This window comes from Pyxicephalus adspersus, chromosome 1, assembly GCF_032062135.1.
Source record: "Pyxicephalus adspersus chromosome 1, UCB_Pads_2.0, whole genome shotgun sequence".
In the NCBI taxonomy this organism is placed as follows: domain Eukaryota; kingdom Metazoa; phylum Chordata; class Amphibia; order Anura; family Pyxicephalidae; genus Pyxicephalus; species Pyxicephalus adspersus.
Genome location: NC_092858.1, coordinates 171,775,674 through 171,798,253, shown reverse-complemented (window position 1 = coordinate 171,798,253; position 22,580 = coordinate 171,775,674). Strand labels below are relative to the sequence as shown.

Here is a 22,580-nt window from a genome sequence, read left to right as displayed (position 1 = left end):
AGCAGAATGGTGCTGTATGCACAGTGTTCTCTTCATGCATCTTTCAGTCTTTTGTTGTTGGAAAGGATTGTGAAAGATCCTTTCCAATGACAAAAGTCTAACAAGTGTACATAGCCTAATTTTACCAACTGTTCATATAGAATAAGCATTACCAACATTTCCTTTTGTTCAGCTTTATCAAAAAAATTCCCTTTTGGCTCTGGAACTTTCGGAAACAGCTTCTTCCATATCCGTAACCTACAAAGAAATAACAAATAAAGGAATGTATATATTTGTAATTACATAAAACACACACACACATATATATGTATATATATAAATATATAAGAAATCAGAATAATATAAAAGCAATATACATATAAAAGAAATATATATATATATATATATATATATAAAAATATATATACATTGCAAGTGACTCTATAGTGACAGGTTCACCATATGTATTGCACAATCCTTTTAACATATTTATCTCTAACTGCTTACAGCTTGCAAATACCCCTTGTTTACTGCCTCCATAGCACAAGCTGCAATGTATACACATGTGTCTTTCAAATGATTTCCATACGGTTCTACAGCATGAAAAACCAAGTGGAGCCACTAAACCACTTTTGTGCTGTCATGTTAGGTAACCCATTGTGCTTAAGGAATCCTTTGTGACAGATTTTCACATGGGAGTGCCACATAACAACGAAACCTACAGAATTTGTGCATATATATATATATATATATATATATATATATAATACTGCCACATACACCAATCAGCAAAAAGATTTATACCAGGGATCCGTAAAGTGAATAACATTGGTGATCTGGTTACATTGGTCCTTGACAAGAATTGGGATATAGTAGCTAAGTGAATAATTAATTCTTGAAGGTGTGTTGAAAGCAGGAAAATTGTGTAAAGTATGAAAAAGTTTTGTAAAAATGTGACAATCTGAGTGACTCTGACAAGGGCTGAATTGTTATGGTGGGACCACTATGGTCAGAGCATCTCCAAAACAGCCAGTGGTGTGGGATGTTCCTGGTCTGCAGTGGTTTGTACTTATGAAAAGTACTCCAAGGAGGACAAGCACGATTCAAGGAGCATGAGGCTACCTCCATCTGATCTGATCATACTGTACACACATTGATGAAATACTTAAAGCTGACCTTAAGAGAAACGTGTCAGGACACAGAGCATGGCAGTTTGCTGGGTATGGGACAGTATAGCCAGAGACCAGTTAGACTGCCCATGCTGCCCCCTGTCCACCAATGAAAGTCCCTACAATAAGTACTACAGTAACTACTAAAGAGTACCAGAACTGCACCATGGAGCATTGGAAGAAGGTGTCCTGGTTTGATGGGTCACATGTTCTCTTAGGTCATGTGAATGGCCAGGTGTGACCTATACCTGGGGAAGAGATGTCAGCAGGATGCATTATGAGAAGATGGCAGGCTGATGGAGGCAGCAAGGTGCAATATTGGAAGACAGGTAGCAGCAGGCAGTGAAAATAACACCTTGAGACGGGACACATTCAAAGATCTTGTGGAATGAAATGGCCACCCCCTGGATGGGTCACAAACGGCACCTGCATATAATCAGTTTGGTGGTTCTATGTGTTGGCCGATCGGTGAATGTGCTCCATGTGTCCTAGAATTTGTATGCGGTTTATCAGAAATCAGGACCATACCTGTGACACAGGAATATGAAGATGAACAGGATGACACCTGTCACTATTGCTAGCACAATCAGAATGAAGTGGGGGGAAATCTGCGGGGATTTACGGCTGGGATCTGAGAAAATAGGAAGCACAAAAGAGAAAATAATCACAGGAAGTCCAACAGCTAAAAAAGAAATCAAATAAAATAAATTACACAGACAGTAAACATGAGCGGCTATGAACTGGCGCTGATCTCCAGGCAAGATGTGAAAGATATAATATTAATATAGAGCTCACTAGTCTGCTACTTCTTTTCACAGGAAGGGGAGGAGCCAGACCTGTAAGTGTTACTTGTATGCAGCAGGGTATAACCAGGTCTCCTGCCTTGTACTAAATGTTCTGTACAAATCTCAGACCTAGATTGGCTAAAATCTAAATCCTTTGGCAGGTACATTATCTTTATGTGTATTTCATCTATATGCCCGGAGCTCAGCTTTGCAATAAGTTACTGAATGTATTCTGGATCAACTTTATGTCAGCTACCCCAACATTGAATTGTTGAATGGTGCTGTTGGTGGCCAAATTGGATCTAATCACTGTTGGTTCCCGTCAAGGTGATAATGTTGTCGCAAAGACAGGAAATGAATGAAAAGTATTTTCTACACTCGCTGAAAATGTTTTGAAAATGGAAAACGGATGCAACCATCATGTTTCAGAACTCGTGTTCTCATAACGTTATACATATATACTTGCCGAAGGTAAACGGTTCACTCCACCTGCTCCACTCCGGTTTCCGATCCCTGTCTAAGTAGTGTTCCCTATATCTTGCTCTCATGGATACAGTAATTTTTTGATCTAAAATCAAGTTTTGTGTTTCATAAGAATTCCCTCTGATGACATCCGTGATCTCCTGAAATAAAATGACATACAGTGTGACTGTGCCATATAGATATAGATTAATTTTTATCAGATTGGGTGAAGATTTAGTCTGTGAGCACATGGACAGCCTTTGGTTGGGCAAACCATCTATTGTCAGCCAGGGTTTACTGAAACTCTAAGGTTCCTTTAGTACTTGCTAGGGGTTCCTTTATCTTTAGCTGATGGGCTTCCCAAATGTACAGTGATGCTTGGTAATCTTTTGTTTAGCGTCTTCAAGGACACTTGAAGACGCTAAACAAAAATTGTCATATTTGATAATGTATCTAATGAAAAAGTTGTCCATTAACTTATCTGTGGCAAAAGTTAGTGAATTGTGCTCTTAATATTTGATGTGACCCCTTATGCAGCAATAAACATTTGCTGGAATTGTTGATCAGTACTGTACATCCACAATTTTAGCTCATACATAAAGAACAGCTCTTGGATGTTGGTGGGTATCATCACATAAGCTGCTTGCTTTAGGGCTTCCCACAGCATTTCAATTAGATTAAGGTCAGGACTTTGGTAGAACGACTTGTGCATTTAGGATCGTTACTGACAGATGGCTTGATATTTTCCTTTGGAATTCAGAAATATTCTGTAAATCAGAATTCATTATTCCATCAACATTAATATTAACATTCACTACTGTGAGACGGGCCTTCAGTTGCTTAGAAGTAATCCTGGAATACTTTGTTCCTGTCCATTACAAGCCTTGGAGTTAGAGTAATCTTTGATGGTCAGCCATTTCTAGGTAGGGTAACAACAGTCTTGAATTTTACTACTTTTGTACACAGTCCATTGATTGGTGGAGTCCAAGCGTCGAACCTTTTCCAGCATTAGGGGCATCAAAAACTCTTTTTCAGAGGTCCTCCTTTGTTTGAGCCATGATACATAAGCACAAATGTGTTGTATGGGTGATTAGGCTTTGCTGGATCCCCCTTATTTATTTAAAAAACTGTGTCACTCACCCCTGATTGCCATCACATTGATTGAAAACATCAGACTCTGATTTCAAGTTAAAATGATATGATAATCGTTAGGATTCACTTACTTTTGCCGTGGGAAGATATGTTAATGGATCCTTTTCAGATCAGATAATCACATGATGTTTTAGGTCACAATCTTAAAACAATATTGAAAAATGGTTCACAAATGTTCAAGCACCACTGTCTATATATATATATATATATAAGGTATATTATTTGAGAAAGGCCGACCTTTCAATCAATTTGTTATACCTCGTTAATTTTCTAATCAGAATTTATCATTCATAGTCAGCTTTAAGTATAAACTTTTTATTTCAGGTTAGAAAATATAGAGAAGTATTAAAAATACACCCTAGGGACTTTCCAGGGACTTCCTAGTGACTCTTGGACAGAAAGTAATGTTTGGTTGTTTTTGTACAGTCATTTATAGGACCCAACTATTTTCATAACAAGAATATTTTAGCACTGGTAACCAGCAGGTAGCTTGCTGCAGATGCACCTTCTGCTTTGGTAACACTTGGGACTTGTTATTAGCAGGCCTAAATATTCTGGTTCACAAGCCTCCCTTTGCTTTAACATTGGATCCGTGTCCTTTGTCCTAATCCTTGCTGGTGCTTTGGCCACGTGCCCTCTGAAATCCTGTCCTAGCCCTGCTCCTTATCCTTATATTTTTGTCTATTTTATATAATCCTATATAGCTTATTGTCATGTTTAGTGTTGTTTGCACTATTCACTTTTGTTTATTGTGTTCTTAATGTACATTACAATAAACATGCTTAAGGCGTCCCAGATTGTGTGGCTCTTCAGTGTATGCTGCCAATGCCGGTCTCCTCTAGGTTTAAGGGTGGTGGGGTACAGACTTCCAATATTGTAATTGTCACATTCAATTCCAATAAAATTTTCATCAATTGTCAATCAATCGTCTTGTTACCAGATGCATATTACTGCTGCAAATTTGGTCTAAGCATTTAGGCCTAGACCAGGTTTTTAGAAAGGTTATTATGGATAAGAGTAAGAGTAGATAACATTACCCCATATTTATTAATGCTGTATTCAAAGCACTTGTCCTTACAATCGTTGTGTGTTTTTGGCCTCTCCCAGGTAATTACAAGTTTGTTTGAAGTATAATTCAGAGTTATGTTTCTTGGAGGGTCTAAAATAACTGGAAACAAAAAAGGGTTGTTACTGATTTACGCAAAATACAACATGAGTTTGGTTTATCAAAGCTTACCAGCACTGGAGAAGATAGACTATCATGGGTCATAGTCCTCAAGAATTGCTTTGATAAATCAGGCCCCATGTGTGTGTAAATATTACTTATCCAAGGTCTGGACCCCAGACTACTCTACAAAAAAAGTCCATCTCTTCAACATGTTATCTAATCCCTGCACCTAAGCTAGCCATTCTCAGTCAAGGGTTCCTCCAGTGGGCTACATACTGCTGCAGTAGTGGCCCCTGTTTAGGGATATAATTCGACGTTATCCCCACCCCTTCCTCGAAGAAAGACAAGACCTAGGAGGAAAACAGTTATTCTTGGTGCTGTTGAAGCCTTCAGGCCTTCTTCTTACCTTCGGCAAACTACACAACCATAAGTACGCCTTCTCTGAAACCCCAGACTTGTCTCTATGGTGTGTTGCCCACTTATACATCTCCTTTGGCTTATTGGGAACAGGATCATTTTCCTTTGATCTTAGAAGGTGGGGATTTCAGTGGATTTAGCCAATTCAAGTTCTGTAGTGGTAGGTATGCCCTGTTTTTATCTCTCCTATATTTCAAGACTCCAGATGCCGTCTGGGTTTTTAGAATTTGACACTTCTAGAAGTTTTTGGTTCACCTACTGGTAAGGTAACACCTTTGCCTTTTTAATAGCAGGCCTGTATATTCTGGTTCACAAGCCTCTCTTTACCTTAACATTGGATCTGTATCCATGGTCCTAAATCATTGCTGGTGCTTTGGTCACTTCCTCTTTAAAATCCTGATGTAGCCCTGTTCCTTCTCCTTATATTTTATGTAGTCCTTTATAGCTTATTGCCATTGTATGTTTTAGTGTTGTTTGCACAATTCATTTTTGTTTGCTGTGTTCTGAATGTACGTAGCAATATAGATGCTTAACGCATCCCAGGGTATGTGGCTGTTTAGTGTTTGCTGCCAATGCTTGTCTCCCTCTTGTTCCTGTTGGTAGAAACTCTGGCCCATGTACCAACACATAATGGGCAGCACGGTGGCTCAGGGGTTAGCACTCCGGCCTTTGCAGTGCTAGGTCCCAGGTTCGAATCTCAGCGCAGGACACTATGTGCGTGGAATTTGCAGGTTCCCCCATGTCTGCGTGGGTTTCCTCTGGGTACTCCGGTTTCCTCCCACATCCCAAAAACATGCAGTGAGGTTAATTGGCTTCCCCCTAAAAAAAATTGACCTTAGACTACTTTAATGACATAAAACTATGGTAGGGACATTAGATTGTGAGCTCCTTTTGAGGGACAGTTAGTGACACGACTATGGACTTTGTACCGTGCTGCGTAATATGATGGCGCTATGTAAATACTGTGTATAATAATAATTAGTTCCGCTTTCTACTATCACCCTTGCGTTAAATTCCAAGGTCTGCAACCCCTTTACTCTGACCCAACCCGTTACAGGAAACATCTGTGACCTCAGGGGTCAGAGTTAAAAACCAGTGTACAGAGGAGAAATGGGCCAACAGAGAGGTAAGTAACATCTTACATCTATTGAAGAATTAAGCATTTGTCTATCTCTTTTTAATTATCTTCAATGATCTTAATCCTTAGTGATTTATAAAAAGAAAAAAAAACACAATTTACCATAATTAATCAGCTTCAGAATGTTTTCATAAAATCCGATTGAAGTTACATTACTTTTTCCCTCCAAAAGTATGTTCATGGACTTGCCAAAATCTATGTTTGGAGAATAGCTGACACAGCCAATTTGTCTGCCATGAGAATCCATCCTTTCGTTTTCACATGGTATATTAACTTGAGTTTCCTGGAGGCTAAAAGAAAAACATGTTATTAGAAGTTTAAAAGAGACCTGTCTCCAAACCATCTAGGACAGTGTTTCTTAACTTTTTTTTTTACATGGAAATAACTTTCAGGTCTTCAAGGAACCCCTGCTATAATTACTATATATACATCTCACAGTATATTTGTGTAGTGGTCAGTGGGAAGAATGTCTCCCACATTGCTGGTCAGTAAGAAGAATGGCACCCTAACAGATAGCCCAAAAAATCATTGGTGGCAGTGGTAACTGACTTGGGAGTCACAAATAGCTAAATGCTCTAGAGCTAGAATGTGATGTCAGATACCCCAGTAGTCTTTGTAACACTCTATATTATTCCTAATTGATTCTCCCCAGGCAACTACTCAAAAGGATAGGTAGGGAGGGGGAGGGAAAAGCAGACAAACTGGGCCAGCACAGAAAGAAATTGGACACTGAAGAATAAAGGAGAGCTAGAGGGTGTGAGTAGGGAGTGGCCAAGGGCCCGGAAGCTCGAGGCATTAGGTGCTGTGGTAGGAAATTGTTTTTTCCCAAATTCAAAATGGCTAAATGCAACAAAGCCAATCGGCTGTGCTGCAGTAAAAGAGGGCTATGAATAGATGGATAGGAATATATATTCTGTTTACACAGGTAAACCAGCTTTTGCAATATACTCCTTAAAATGGGCACAGCAGGTGTGCAGACCTGGAAACTCATCACAATGTTGACAGGAGCCCCATTAAATGGGCACAACAGGTGTGCAAAACTGGGAACTCACCGCAAAGGTGATAGGAGCCCCATAAAATGAGCACCACAGGTTTTCATTTCGGGGGTGATGGGAGCCCCATATTATGGACACAATATATGATCAGACCTGGGAAGTTAGCATACAAAAATGGTAGCCCCTTGTAATGAACACAATGGATGTGTAGATCTGGGAACTCATCACAAGGTCAATGGGAGCCCAAAATGATGGACACAACAAGTGTGCAGTCCTGGAAACTCATCACAGATGCAATGGGAGCCCCAAATAATGGACACAACAAATGTGCAGACCTAGGAACTCATCATAAGGGTAATATTAACCTCATATAATGGAAACATCAAGTTTACAGACCTAGGAAATCATTTACATGAAGCATGGGAGGCCCATATAATGGACACAACATGGGTGCAAACCTGGGAACTCATCACAAGGGCAATGGCGGCCCCATATAATGGATACAGCAGAAGAGCAGACCTGGGAATTAATCAAAATGGCATTGGAAGCCCCATATCATGGACACAACAGGTGTGCTGACCCAGGGGCTTATTGAAGGGACAATAGAAACCCCTCATATCAGGGTGGTGATGATTCTAGAATGCAGTTTTCCAAAATCACACTTACAAGTCTTTCTGCCTGAAGACCAAGGAATATTGAGTGTCTTTTGGAGCTTCTCTACCAGGAGTCCATGAACAGTTTACAATAGAGACATTGTACACCACACAGGAAAAGTTTTCTGCAGCCGTGTTCTCCTTTCCTAAAAAAAAATGAAAACATGACACAAATAAAATGTACGAGCATGCAAGATAAGACATGCCAATACAAACAAGAAGAGGAATGTGCATTGTCAGATTTCAGAAAGATGAAAAAAAATTGTAATTTTAAAGGCAACTTTTCATCCCCCATTGCACGTTTATGTAGATCCAGCATCAATTATATGAATGTGGGCTCATTATCATTCTTCTGCCTACAGTCTAACATTCAAAGGTCAAAGAATGAAATTTATGATGTCCAATTTGGAGGGTATTTGGCATCATCTACCCCACCCTTAGCTGGAAAAGGGATTACAGGGCTTGTATAGGGCCATGAGTAATTGTATTACTTCAGAATTGCGATTGTTTATTTATGATCCAGTATTTTAATTATCTGTTGCTGAGACTAACCCCATCATTTAGATTTGGTGATTGCATTGGTTTCTGTAGGCCTGATTCATTAAGCTCTTCAAGGCTGGAGAGGATACACTTTCATCAGTAAAGCTGGTTGATCCAGCTAATCTGGAATGGATTTTCTAAAAGTCATTAGCTATTTGTTAGCAAATGTATTCATTTCTGGACCAGATCCATTTCAGGTTTGCGCAATCACCCAGCTTCACTGATGAAAGTGTATCCTCTCCAGCCTTGGAGAGCTTTAATAAATCAGGGACTTTGTCTCAGTTTTTTTCTGTCACCCTGGGTTGATCCCCAGACAAGAACCTCCTCCTCGACTCATCTACCATAGTTGAGTTGTTTTTTAGTTCCATAAGACTGCTGAGAAAACCTCTTGCAGAAAAAGTTACAGGACACAGAAATAAACTTTGCTTGAAAAAAAAAAGAACCAATGATATTAAACATTGAGCATTTGCATTAGGAATCAAAGTTTCCGATGAGACATACCTACTATCATCTCATCAGCTCACCCAGAGATCTCCGAAAAGATTTTCTTCACATTTTAAAATGTAGATTTGTAAATTAAAGATTACACAAAGGCAAATATTACAGTGACAACTTACCAGAAAAAGTTGTTTTTACTGAAAAGCCCAAGGCGATCAGAAACAGCAGATAGGATGGTTGCACCATTTTCATGCAATTGAGAATTTGTATCTATGTTTTTCTCTATGATGAAAAGATAATGGATGCAAAATTTACAACAGGTATTTATTACCATTGCTTTATTGGAATATAAACAGCCAAAAATGGTTCTTGCCATCACATTACGATATCTGAGCTTGTTGGATGTACCATTTCAAAATAAAAGGCGTTATTTTGAAATCTGCCCCCCCCCCCTCCTTTTACTGGAAAGACCTGGACTTATTAACCCAGAGAGGTGTTCACAACTAAATGCTATATTCATCAGCCACATTATGATATATTGTATAAGTAGATGATCACACTTGTTTGGACTGACCCAGTAAAGTTGAATGCAACCCACACATCATTGTTCAAGGATGTTATTCTCTCCCAGAGGTGGTGTCAGTTTTTTTAGATATTTAGGTATACATTTTAATATATCTAGGTATTTAGGCAAATGTTATATTATATATAGGCATTTGGGTATATAATGTATTATATCTAGGTATTTAGGCAAATGTTAAATTATTTATAGGCATTTAGGTATATTTTACATAATATCTAGGTATTTAGGTATATGTCATTAGGGATGAGTAAAAATTTCCTCGAACTTCCAATGGTTCCGCGAAATTTTGGCGAACCGATTTCGCGAAACCATCGGAAGAGGAAATTAAAACAGGAGGATTCCCAGAGCTGCATTCAGCCCTGGGAATCCTCCTGTTTGCGATCCCCGGGGCACTAGAGGTTAATTAACTCTAGTGCCCCGGGATCGCACACTCTTCTTAATGAATGCAGCCACAGCTGCAATCATTGAAAAGATGCCCAGCACAGGAGAACCTCCTCACATTGTAATATTAGTATCTCTTACAAATGATACATTTGTTACAGATTTGTAACCATTTGTAAGAGATACTAATATTACAATGTCAGGAGGTTCTCCTGTGCTGGGCATCTTTTCAATGATTGCAGCTGTGGCTGCATTCATTGAGAAGAGTGTGCGATCCCTGGGGCACTAGAGGTTAATTACCCTCTAGTGCCCGGGGATCGCAGATGATTTCCAGGGCTCCATGATGCAGCCCTGGAAATCCTCCTGTTTGGCGAGAGCTCGACCTCTCGGCGAATCAGAAGGCAGTTCTCGCTTACATTTTCGGTAAGCAAGAAGGCCCGATTCGCCACGAGATCGAACTTAATATTCTCACTTGCTCTTCCCTATATGTTATAATATATCTAGGTATTTGGGTAAATATTATATTAGTAATTAGGTAATTAGTAATTGGTAATTAGGCAAATGTTAGATTTTATCTAGGTATTTCGGTACAGTTAGTTCCATACATTTTTGCATAAAAATATGAGGAACTAAAGCCTTTATTACACAATCACTTCATTTTAGGGGCTTAAAAGTAATTGGGCAATTGACTCAAAGGCTATTTCATGGGCTGGTGTGGGCAATTCCTTTGTTATGTCATTATCAATTAGGCAGATAAAAGGTCTGGAGTAGATTTGGGGGGGGGGGGTGCTTGTATGTGGAAGATTTTGCTGCAGACAACATGCGGTGAAAGGAGCTCTCCATGCAGCTGAAACAGAAAGAACCCATCCGAGAAATTGCTACAATATTAGGAGTGGCAAAATCTACAGTTTGGTGTCATGAGAAAGAAACAAAGCACTGGTGAACTCCGCAACGCCAAAAGACCTGGACGTCCATGGAAGACAACAGTGGTGGATGATGGCAGAATAATTTCCACGGTGAAGAGAAATCCCTTCACAACAGCCAACCAAGTGACAACACTCTGCAGGAAGTAGGCGTATCGATATCCAAGTCTACCATAAAGAGAAGACTGCATGAAAGTAAATACAGAGAGTGCACTGCAAGGTGCAAGCCACTCATAAGCCTTAAGAATAGAAAGTCTAGATTGGACTTTGCTCAAAAACATCTAAAAAAGCCAGCACAGTTCTGGAAAAACATTCTTTGGACAGATGAAACCAAGATCAACCTTTACCAGAATGATGGCAAGAAAAAAGTATGGAGAAGGTGTGGAACAGCTCATGATCCAAAGCATAGCACATCATCTGTAAAACATGGCGGAGGCAGTGTGATGGCTTGGGCGTGCATGGCTGCCATGGCACTGGGACACTAATGTTTATCCATGATGTGACACAGAACAGAAGCAGCCAAATTAATTCTGAGGTGTTCAGAGACATACTGTCTGCTCAAATCCAGCTAAATGCAGTCACATTGATTGGGAGGCGTTTCATAATACAAATGGACAATGACCCAAAACATACAGCCAAAGCAACCCAGGAGTTTATTAAAGCAAAGAAGTGGAATATTCTAGAATGGACAAATCAGTCACCTGATCTGAACCCAATTGAGCATTTCACTTGTGGAAGACTAAACTTCGGACAGAAAGGCCCACAAACAAACAACAACTGAAAGCCGCTGCAGTAAAGGCCTGGCAGAGAATTACAAAGTAGGAAACCCGGCATCTGGTGATGTCCATGAGTTCAAGACTACAGGCTGTCATTAGAAATGAACATTTTATTTTCAGATTTTTAATTTGTCCGAATACTTTTGAGCCCCTGATATGAAGTGATTGTGTTAGTTCCTCACATTTTTATGCAATCTTTTTGTTCCACCCACTGAATTAAACCTGAAAGTCTACAGTTCAACTGCATCTGAGTTTCATTTAAAATTATTTGTGGTAATGTACAGAACCAAAATTGGAAAAAAGTTGTCTCTGTGCAAATATTTATGGACCTATCTGTACATACAATATCATGTCTAGGTATATAGGTATCTGTTATATTATTTTCAGATAATGATAAGGTATTTGGGTATATACTATATTATATCTAGGTGTTTAGGTACATTTCATATCTCGATTTTTAAGTATACAATATCATGTCTAGGTATATAGGTATATGTCATATTATATTTAGGTATTGGGGTATACATTATATCTATGGATTTAGGTATACGTTATTATTATTACTAAACAGGATTTACGTTTCTTGAGCAATGGGTAAAAAATATACACACTGAATGTCATCGCCTTTTTCATCAAAACAAAATTAACCCTAAAACCGTATACAGGTAATGAATCCAAAGCACCGGGTCACCAAGACTATTTCATACCACAGAAAGAATTTTTACCAGTCCAGTAACTTTGCCTATTCTGAGATATCTGCCACCAGTCTGTCATTGGTTATCAGTCTGCTGCAAGCGGAAGAACACTTTTCCTTTCCTCCAATTATCAAATTGCAACATTGTATGTCACAGGCTAAAGAGAACCTCCACTGCGAAAATATGTAAGCTGCCATTGCTTAGTTAAATACACATCCTTCCAGGGTGGTGTTCTGACCCTCTGCTGAATCCCCAACCCAGAATTATTATGCAACTCAGGTAACTAAAACATTTACCTGATTGTTTGATTCCTGTGTGTGAAAGAAACTACTAAAACCACAAGATTAGATTTACATCCGAGCCAAATAAGTTTTAGCGCTAAAATTATCTCTTTGTGGTCGGCCCGCTTTAAGAAAGCTTCATCCGCTCAACCGGGGCTGATCTATATCAGACATTTGGGAACACAGTCCCAAGCCTCAGAGTTTACACGATTGTATCATCTGAACCATCAAAAAGTAACTGAAAGAAAGGTTTTCTTCTTCTGATCAGAACTTACACATAGTGGATCAGTGTTTCACAACTTTTTTAACATGGGGAAACCTTGAAATAACTTTCAGGTCTTTAAGGAACGCCTTCCATAATTATTATAGCCACATCTCACAGTATATTAGAATGGTAGTCAGTGGGAAGAATTCCTCTTACATTGCTGGCCAGTGGGAAGAATATCACCCTTACAGATAGCCAAAAACATAATTAGTATCACTTGATCTGACCTGAAGGGTTGCTTATTGCTCAAGGACCCCCCCCCCCCCAGCAACCTCTAGTTGAGAAACACAATGGGTCTGATTTATTAAAACTTTCCAGGACTAGAGAAACACTTTCATCGGCAAAGCTAGGTGATCCAGCAAACCTGGAATAGATTTATTAAAAGTCATTTGTAATTTGTTAGCAATTGTTTTCAGTCCTTGACCAGATCCATTCCAGCTTTTGCTGTGTCACTCAGGTTCACTGATGAAAATGTAGCCTCTCCAGCCTTGGAGAACTTTAATAAATCTGGCCCAATGCATCTGATGCTTGGTCTGCTGTAATGTATTAAAAACTCAGCAGACTTATCACCAAATGTTTTACTTTATATTAAAGGTTAGATAACAGTTTTATAAAGGTGAAAATTATCTTCTAATTTTTTTTTTTAAAAAAGGGGGAAGCCCAACCCCTTCTGTTTTTACTGTCATGGCCGTAAAGACTGAATGTAAGAGAATAGCCTATGTCGTGTATCCCAGGAGGCTTCAAGTTGCTCCTTTTCCACATGCCCGAGGGCTTTCTCTGGCAAACGCACGCATGCGCAGTGAGATTGGCACTCTTTTTTTCCTTTTTTTCAGCAGGCTACATCCCCCGATATCGTGCCTGCGCAGTGCAAGGTCAGGTGATGTAGCTAGAAAAGAAAGAAGAAGGAAAACGGAGGGAGAAGATGGCAACCCTCAGCGTTCTTCCGTGCCGGGACAAAGGAGGATTCCAGAACGGCGCAGGACTAAATCAAGGACAGTGCTTGAGGGACGGGTAATTGGGATTTTTTTATTTTAGGTTTAGTTCTGCTAAGCAAACAGACAGATCTTGTTTGCTGGTGAATTCAGAAAAATTTGTACATACGCTACACCCAGGTAGGAACCCTCAGCTACTCAACTCTATTTCCAAGCAAATACAATCAATTGCAATAAATCATAAACAATGGCAACATTGGCAAAACTCCTCCCATTCAGGTTAGCCAAGGGACAACATAAAAGAAAGACCCAAAAAAGAATTACAAAAATATATACAGATTCATAAATCGTATAAACACAAACAGGAAATGTTGCAGCTATTTTAAACTATGATAGGATGCAAATGATAAAACATGAATGAGATCTGATCATCTCAACTCTTTCAGGGCTACAAAAAAAGTCAGTTTTAGAAGTTATAAGTATTTAGATTTAGAATTGTTTAGAGTTGTTAGCATTAGATCGGACTCTTCTGTTACTGTTACAAGCGATTTGTCTTTCCTTACCGGAGTCCTGAAACTTTTTTGCCCCAAAGATCATCAAAGGCACCCCAAATCCAGGGACTCTCACAGCTGTTCTTCTGGCAGTGGCTGAGCGATGACTCTCAATTTAATAATATTCATCTCAGAGGAGGGAGGAGACTCAATTTACGCTAGTTTAGAAAGAATTATTAGCACATATCTGAGATATATCTGAGAATGGAGGAGGTTGAACATTTCCTAGTTTAGGAGGAGTAGTTCCACGCAGATAGCTCAGAGGAGGGAGGAGACTCAATCCTTTCCTAGGAAGAATGTACAGCACAACCTTTGTACAAGGGAAAAAACCTGAAATGATTTTTAAAACAAACTATTAGCAATGTTTCTCTAGAAAGGATTGCAGGTCTGTGAGTGTAAGGCTACATTATTGCTTCTTTGTAGATATTTTTAATAAAACATTCAAACCCACACAACATACTCCCCTAGCAACTTTTTAGGTAAACCTGTAAAACAGCTTGGTATTATAAATTATGATGAATAGAGTTTTTAAAAAACTTTTATAGTTTTTATATAACACCAATATATTATGTTATAAATAAACAGGTTAGCCCAAATAATCGAATCAGCCTAATAGCAGCCTTTTAAAGTGGAGACTCAATGCATTTAGGCATGTTGACATTGTAAGACGGCCTGATGAACTTCAAACTAAGCTTCTAAATGAGGATGAAATTATTTAAGTGACTTTGCTTACGACATGGTTGTTAGTGCAAGGTGAGCTGGTCTAAGTGTTTCAGAAAGTGTGGATCTGCTGGGATCACCCCGAACTATCTCTAGGGTTTACAGAGAATAAAAAGGGAATTGGTAGTTCTCCAGGTGAAAATGCCTTGTTGATGACATAGGTCAGAGTAGAATGGGCAGATTGGATTAAACTGATATAAAGACAACAGTAACTCAAATGTTTACTTGAGTTACAGAAGAGCATCTCTTTATGAATAACATGCCCAAGCTTAAAGCAGATGGGCTACAGCAGCAGGAGACCATACATGCCAGCTAAGAACAAGAGACTAACGCTACAATTTGCATGGAGTCACTAAAATTAGATCGGAAAACATTGGGCAACTGGTTGACTTTCTAAGTCTCTAGCGTCTTGATTTCTGCAGTGGCATTAAAATGGTGAGGTCAGAATTTGGCATAAACAATCTATTATGAATGCTGCAGACAGACTTATTCATCCTTCCCACCGCTCCTCTTCGGCTGCAATCTCTTTGTAGTTCTCTTCATTGGCTTCCATTTCACCTTAGAATCAAATTCATCTCCTGTGCTTTGTGTCAAATCCCTCCACAGTTCTTGTCCCACTTACCTTTCTGACCTAAAAGAAAAATACCCCCCTAGCCCCTCACTTTGCTCCTCCAATTACTAATGGCTCCAAGACTTTTCTAGAGCTGCCCCGACTCTCTAGAATGGTGTTCCTCGTTCTATTTGGCTTGCTCCTACTGCTCATTTAAAAGAACCCTAAAACCCATCTTTTCAAACTTGCCTATCTGTCCTCTTCTGAAACCTCACCATTACCCACCATTCCATATCCCCCTCCTATTGTGTGATACTTCCCCCACCTCCTAGATTGTAAGCTCTTTGGGGCAGGGGCCTCTCCTCCTCCTGTGTCACTGTCTGTATCTGTCTGTCATTTGCAACCCCTATTTAATGTAATATGTTGGCGCTATGTAAATACTGTTTATTATTAATAATAATAATATTCAACAACATGAAAGCATGGATCCATCCTGCCTTGTATCAATGCTTAAGGTTGATGGTTGTGTAATGGTGTTCAGGAGATTTTCTTGCCACACTTTGGACCCTTTAGTACCAACTGAGCATGGTGTAAATGCCGTAGCCTACCTTAACAATTGCTACTGACCATGTCCATCCCTTTATGGCTGCATTGTCCTCATCTGCTGGTAGCTACCTCCAGCAGGGTTACACAGTGTCACAAATCATGTCAAACTGGTTTCTTTAAGATCCATGCCAGCTATGAAGGCATACGGGGTCCCACTTGGTATTCTTAGCAATTTGTACCTAAATAAAAATGTGACTATATATATATATATATATATATATATATATATATAGATATATATATGAATTATTTAGAAATAGGGGGACCCCTGGGGCAGGGTGTGGTGTACAATGCTAGACAACTGCTTTAAAGTAGTATCTGGTCATTCTACCTTTCATGCAGACCAGATGACCCCCTCTGTAATTCACAGTCCTAGATAGACATGGTGCTGGTGTTGTTGGCTGTTACCTCGCATTTGGCAATGTCAGGAGAAAGCAGGAAGCAGCTTGTTTCCTGAAACAAAAATATTTTTAGGAATTTGAAAAAAATCATTCACAATCATAGGATGTTGGGTGCAGTATAATCAAAATTTAGGAAAGCTTTTATCCAGCTTTTATGACAGTTTAGTGCTTCAGAAAGTATTTAGCAATATCTGGGATAATAATGTGTGTTATGCTGTATATTTACTAAATGCTTAAAGGAACCCTGTCACCAAATAAAAAAAATACCTCTAAGGAAGTTTTTCTTGTCCTTGGAGTGTTGGGTGTTCCCAGCAATGTTTGTGTTCCCAGGTCTTCTGTTAGATTCTCTTTCATAGAAAATAAAGATTAAGCCAGAAAATATAGTCTGAGTCCAAAGCAGATGGAGACCCAGGAACTCAATGCATGGATGGTAGGAGCTCCTTGTAATAGGCACAGCAGGTGTACAGACCTGAACTCAACATAGGGATGATGGGAACTCCTCATATTGGGCACGGCAGGTGTACATACCTGAGAACTCAACATAGGGATGATGGGAACTCCACATAATAAGCCCAGTAGGTGTACAGACCTAGGAATGGATGTTAAAAGCCCCATGTAATAGGCACAGCAGATGTGCAGACCTGGGAACCCAACATAGGGATGATGGGAACTCCTCATAATGGACAAATGAAGTATACAGACCCAGGAACTTAGTGCATGGATGATTAGAGCCCTTCATAATGGCCATAGAAGGTGTACAGAACCAGGAACTCACAGATATGGCAGAACTCCTCATATTGGGCACAGCAACTATACAGACCTGGCAACTCTGTGCAAGCATGGCATGAGCGTCTCTTAATGGGCATAGTAGGAGTACAGAAAAGTGAATGTGTAGCCATAACTCATTTTTGGAACTTGATTGCCTTTACCTGTTTTTGTCCTGAAGATGCAACATAAAGGGGAAGAAAATCACTTTAAAGTGATGGAAATTCCCTTTTTACATATTTGACAAAAAAAAGTTGCTCCTTAGAATATTAACGCTCACCCCTTCCTCTGATGGCAACTATTTATGAAGCAGTAAATCTGTCAATCACTGAAACATGTTGCAGAATCTTCTATGTTCTTGTGCTTTAATGGCAGTAATTGATTATCCACAATCAATGAATATCAGATTTTATAAAGGAACCCCTAAGAAATTTGTCTGTCCAGATGACAGAGACAAAGGCAATGAACCTTCCTGGAAATCATTGGATTTCAGTTCTGGAAATCAAGGAGACTCATCACATGTGGCTATTACCACAGCTTCCTGTTTGTAGATTGCTATGTGCAGCACCCTGCCACCTCCCCCTCCAGCCATGAGTAAGCTATACATAGACTTTAGCTTTAGCTTTCAGCTTTTCCTGCGGTCACATCCTTTACTTACCTGCAAAGAACAAAAAGAAAGAAGTTGGATGGCCACTGCTAAAATGGTGAAAGCTGTATATGCTGACTGTATGTAAAGATAATACCAGAGCGATGTGGCACCCCGGAGGATGTTCCTTGCACAACTATTTCATTGTTACAACATTGTGATCCGCCTTTAGACGTAAAATCAATTTATGTAATCGTTTATCATCATTACTGACAGTATATAGCGATAACATCACATGGTGCTGTGAAGATTTCCTGTAAGTTCATCCGCTTACATGAGCTGAGCCCATTCCACTAATGAAGAATTTGTAAAGTCTCAAAGGATTATTTCCAGCACTAATCATCTTTTTGGAAAGTTTCCCCTAATTCCTCCCAATCAGCATATCCCGATTGCAGCTGTTTTTACTACCCTTTTATAACGCCTCCACAATGGTCACCTATAGAGTCTTCTTCTTTTTCTCTTGCAAGCAGCTGGAAGTGGCCTTTAAGATTGCAGAATATGCCTGTGATAACGCAGACCTATAACCACAATTTTTACTTTACATGAAAGGGCAAATAACCACTCTATATCATGCAAAATGTTTTTCTAATTAACTTTAAAAAAAATAGGAGGCCCCTTTTGTATTTTCCACTGTGGCAGTAAAAACTGAACGGGAGCATGGAGCCTCCTGAGATATGCAACGTCGGTCCCCCAGGAGGTTCCGCGCTCTTTGCTGTTCCTGCTGCACATCACCAATGTCGGGCATGCGCAAAAGGGGCATTTCTCTGCAATGGAAAGCATTGCCGATCTCACTCATTGGCAGTGAATGATCGGGTGACATAGCCAGAAGAAGAAGGGATGGAGAAAGAATACAGAATGACATGAGACAGGGTCAAGGCCAGTTGTGGGGGGATTAACCTCCCTGGTGGTATTCTCGAGTGTGGCTCGGGGTGGATTTTCAAAAGCAGTGGAATTTCCAGGGAGGTTAAAAGGTTAAAAGTCTTACCTTGTTCCCACATTTAAGTTGTATTCTCCAGCCGTGCCCGCGGTGTCCTCCAGCGATGTCTTCTTTCCCTGATGAAGCAGACCGGGCATCTGTGCAAGCTGTGAACGTTGGGAACGCGAGGCCAGGGGAAGCAGATGCCAGCCGGGTATCTGCTTACAAGTGTGGGGCTGGAGGGTGGGACTGTCATGCAGGTACTTGGAAGCGGTCAGGAAATTCAAAATAATGATGTTTTAATGCACTTTTGCATTTAAAAATCCTCATTAATCATACCGTCAGGGGGGTTAAGGGCTCTGCCGAAGAAATGGTAAGTGTCCTATTATTTTAACAACAGTTCCACTTTAATGTCTGGCTGTACCCTCAGGGGTGTGTCCATGACAGCCTGGGTTCACAGGAAGTGGGTAGAACAATGACGGCCATCATTCAACCTGGAAGATTGCACATGACTGGTGGTAAATTCTGTAGGTGACAGCAGTGGAAAGAAGAATTGAGCAGAATTACACTAAAACTTTAAATAAAGTTTTTGGTTTAGTTTAGTTTTGTTTTTTGAGAAGAAATCTTCTATTGTATACAATTATCCTGTCCTTTCTGAAAAGGGATTTACTCTGCAGAAGAGATTTCAGCCCAGTTTACAGTAATAAAAACAATATTCTAATACATTCCATTCATTAGCTCATCAGTTTGTTATTCATACACTGCTCATATGCTGCGATTTGGTTCTTCCTATTTTTGGTAAAATTGCCAAATGCACAAAAATTATGCATTTGGCAAAAATAAATATTTTTATTCAATGAGCAGCTTAGGTAAAATTTTCATGGAAAAAAAATAATTTTAATTAAATACCTTTAATTGCCCTAAAGGTTGTGGATTTTTATCATTCTCTATATCTGTGTTTTTTGTGTGGTTATTTGCATAATATGGCTTTACAGCAGAATGTAATTGTATCCATCTGTTCTTGCAAATTGTGTCCTGGCAGTAGTCATCTATTTCATGACCCTTTAGGCTGTTTTTCATAAATCGCAGCCATTCTTTGACAGATGTAGTTCTTGGCTTGTCTATGGTTTGCTTTTGGCAGTGCAACATTCAATACAGGCGTTTCCTTTATATGGCTGCTGCCAAATTCTCACCTGCCGTGTCTATACACCCACTGTATTTTCATATAATATGGGCTTGGCATTATAATAATAAGAATATGGGTGATGAGCATCACAGGCGAGGAATTCATCTGCTTAGATTTCTATCAAGTAAAAGCAATTTGTGTTGAGAAGAAGCTTTCTTTTTACAGAAGGTGTAATGCATTCAAATTCCAGAGAAGCCATTGTGCCAAAACTTTTCCCCATGTCCTATCATGCTGGCTGTCATGAGGGTAATGATAAGTGTGGCTAATATTGGCACTTCGCAGGCACCATTATATCATTAAAAACCACCAAAAGCCACATTCATATGCAACCAAGGATCCAAAACGCATGAACAAATGTTTTAAAGAAAAGGTGCATTAGTAGCCAGTATTACCATTTACATTCATGACATTTTGTTACGAGAATGTCAGTATCAGCCCTTATCTGATATTGCACAGCCCCCACAGGAAGACCAGAAGTTGAACTTCCTAAATATACTCCAACCGTGATGTACAGAAACCGCAGGAGGCCAAGTCGGACTTCAGTTAAAGTTGGATTTACTTTGAACCTTCATATTTTATTGCGGATTTGTATTCCTTCCTTTGTATTTCATCATTCTAAATGTTGTGGGCATCTGATAGGGTTCTGCAGTTTTTATAAATTAGTTTTGATTTTTCTGTGTGGGCGCAGAGAACAGGGGTTATTCTCAATTCCCGTTCTCAATTACTTCATGGCTTGTAGCAGATGCCAGGCTCATCTCACTCTCTAAATCAGTGTTTTTCAAACTTTTTTTCCTTGGGGCAACCCCTTAAATAACTTTTAGGTCTTCAGGGAACCCCTTCTATAATTATTATATCCACAGATCACAGTATATTAGTGTGGTGGTCAGTAAGAAGAATACATCTTACATTGCTGGCCATTGGGAAGAATGTCACCCTTACAGATAGCCAAAAAGATCACTGACGTCCGGTAAACTGAACCAAGAGGCACCAATTGCTCTTTGCTTAAGTAAACCCTAGCAAGCTTTGGAGGAACCCTGGTTGAGGTTTCAAAGAAGGGCCGTTTGCTATATTCTATTTTTTAACAGAAACATTATCGTCACATGATCTAAATCTATCTGCCACATGCAGGCTCCTCTGCTGCATTTCACTCCTCTACCAGACTCAGTTGTAGAGATCTATGACTAAGCCCAGTAAGTGAGCGAAACGCGTATGACAAAGAGACTGCATCCCTGCATAAGACGCAAAGTTATGTTATTGTAGTGGATTTAGGGTATGTTTTACAAAATACAAGGGATAGTTTGCACATTTAATTAGCAGCATTTAAATCATTCAGCATTTAAATGATCCTGAACCCTTACTGCAGCATCTCCCTAATCAGGAAACCCTAACCCCTGGGTAAACCCTTACTACATGCAACCCCACACCAATGTGCCAAGCAGGACATCCTTTACACCTGGATGCCTGAAGATAATGACGATACCTATCTACCCTAAAACATTGCCTATGTGAATCCCTGTATCGAGAGTCTCCTTTTGTAACCTCCCCTGAACAAGGCTCATACAAGCGCAATGGGTCAGAAAATGAGACCTTCTATTATAGACTATAGATTCATTCAATTCTTACTTGTATAATGTCATATTAGATTCTCTTTCTGTAACCCCTCTTTCTTTACACTCATCCAGTATATCTGGCCTTGAGACCTTTTCTTTCTATATTTGAATAATTTAAGGGATGGCTGCAAAACACTCAGGGATTGTAAGAGTTTTTCCTTCTCCCTTTATATGGATAAGAGCATATTTAATTATTTGTGAGTTGTTACTTTAGCACAAAACCAGATCCAATCCAGAGCTACACAGGTCCACTTCTTTTGCTCCACACTCAGGGGTAAAGTGAGGGTTGTGCACGTCGTGCCCTCACTTTTGTTGGGAAGGAGGCATTTACATAACAATGATGCGCATAGTCACTCGCCATGGACAGTACTGTGCCCCCTCATCTTTTTTTACGACTACACCCCTGCCCCACACTAAACCACAGCCCTTGGCCCACTTCCAAGGGTCAGCATTATTAATATAATCCAAAGGCCAAATAACAATGAATCAAACATGAAAAATGTGTATGAGAATGTATAAATGTTTAAACATTTATAAATGTTTTAATTCAAGATTCATCCAACATACTTGCTTGCTTATCCAATCTTCACTTTTTTCACATTGGATTGAATTAAAAAATATTTGAATCTTGAATAAACTTCACCTGTTTCCATTCTGCACCCAGGTAAGAGGCTTTGGTCACGGCAAGCAGCATTGGGATTTCTTTTGTTTTGTTCTAGAAGTAATGAATCATGGTTACCATATATAACAGCTCGATTAACAGAAATCACTGCAGAGGGAGTATGGAAGCTGCGCTTGTATTTACCCTTTGGAAAGCATTTACCCTTCTGAAACTGCTTTCCTAAAATGTTATTGACCTTTCAGAGGCATTCATCCAGAACAAGTATGCAGTATTAG

General features: G+C 39.5%; 1 protein-coding gene across 3 annotated transcripts in view; it reads right to left on the bottom strand.

Moving 5' to 3' along the window:
- Nucleotides 1-14,529, bottom strand: part of LOC140321642 (granulocyte-macrophage colony-stimulating factor receptor subunit alpha-like) — a gene marked incomplete at its 3' end in the record, with an annotated part of 16,661 nt that extends 2,132 nt beyond the window's left edge. Inside the window, 7 exon segments of one of the 3 annotated variants that reach the window (XM_072398406.1) lie at nt 153-237; nt 1,677-2,556; nt 4,585-4,715; nt 6,373-6,560; nt 7,932-8,064; nt 9,076-9,178; nt 14,296-14,522. In XM_072398406.1, coding sequence (XP_072254507.1) covers nt 2,374-2,556; nt 4,585-4,715; nt 6,373-6,560; nt 7,932-8,064; nt 9,076-9,148 — 708 coding nt within the window. In that variant the 5' untranslated portion in view covers nt 9,149-9,178; nt 14,296-14,522. 3 annotated transcript variants of the gene reach the window in all.
- Nucleotides 14,530-22,580: the final 8,051 nt, after the last annotated feature.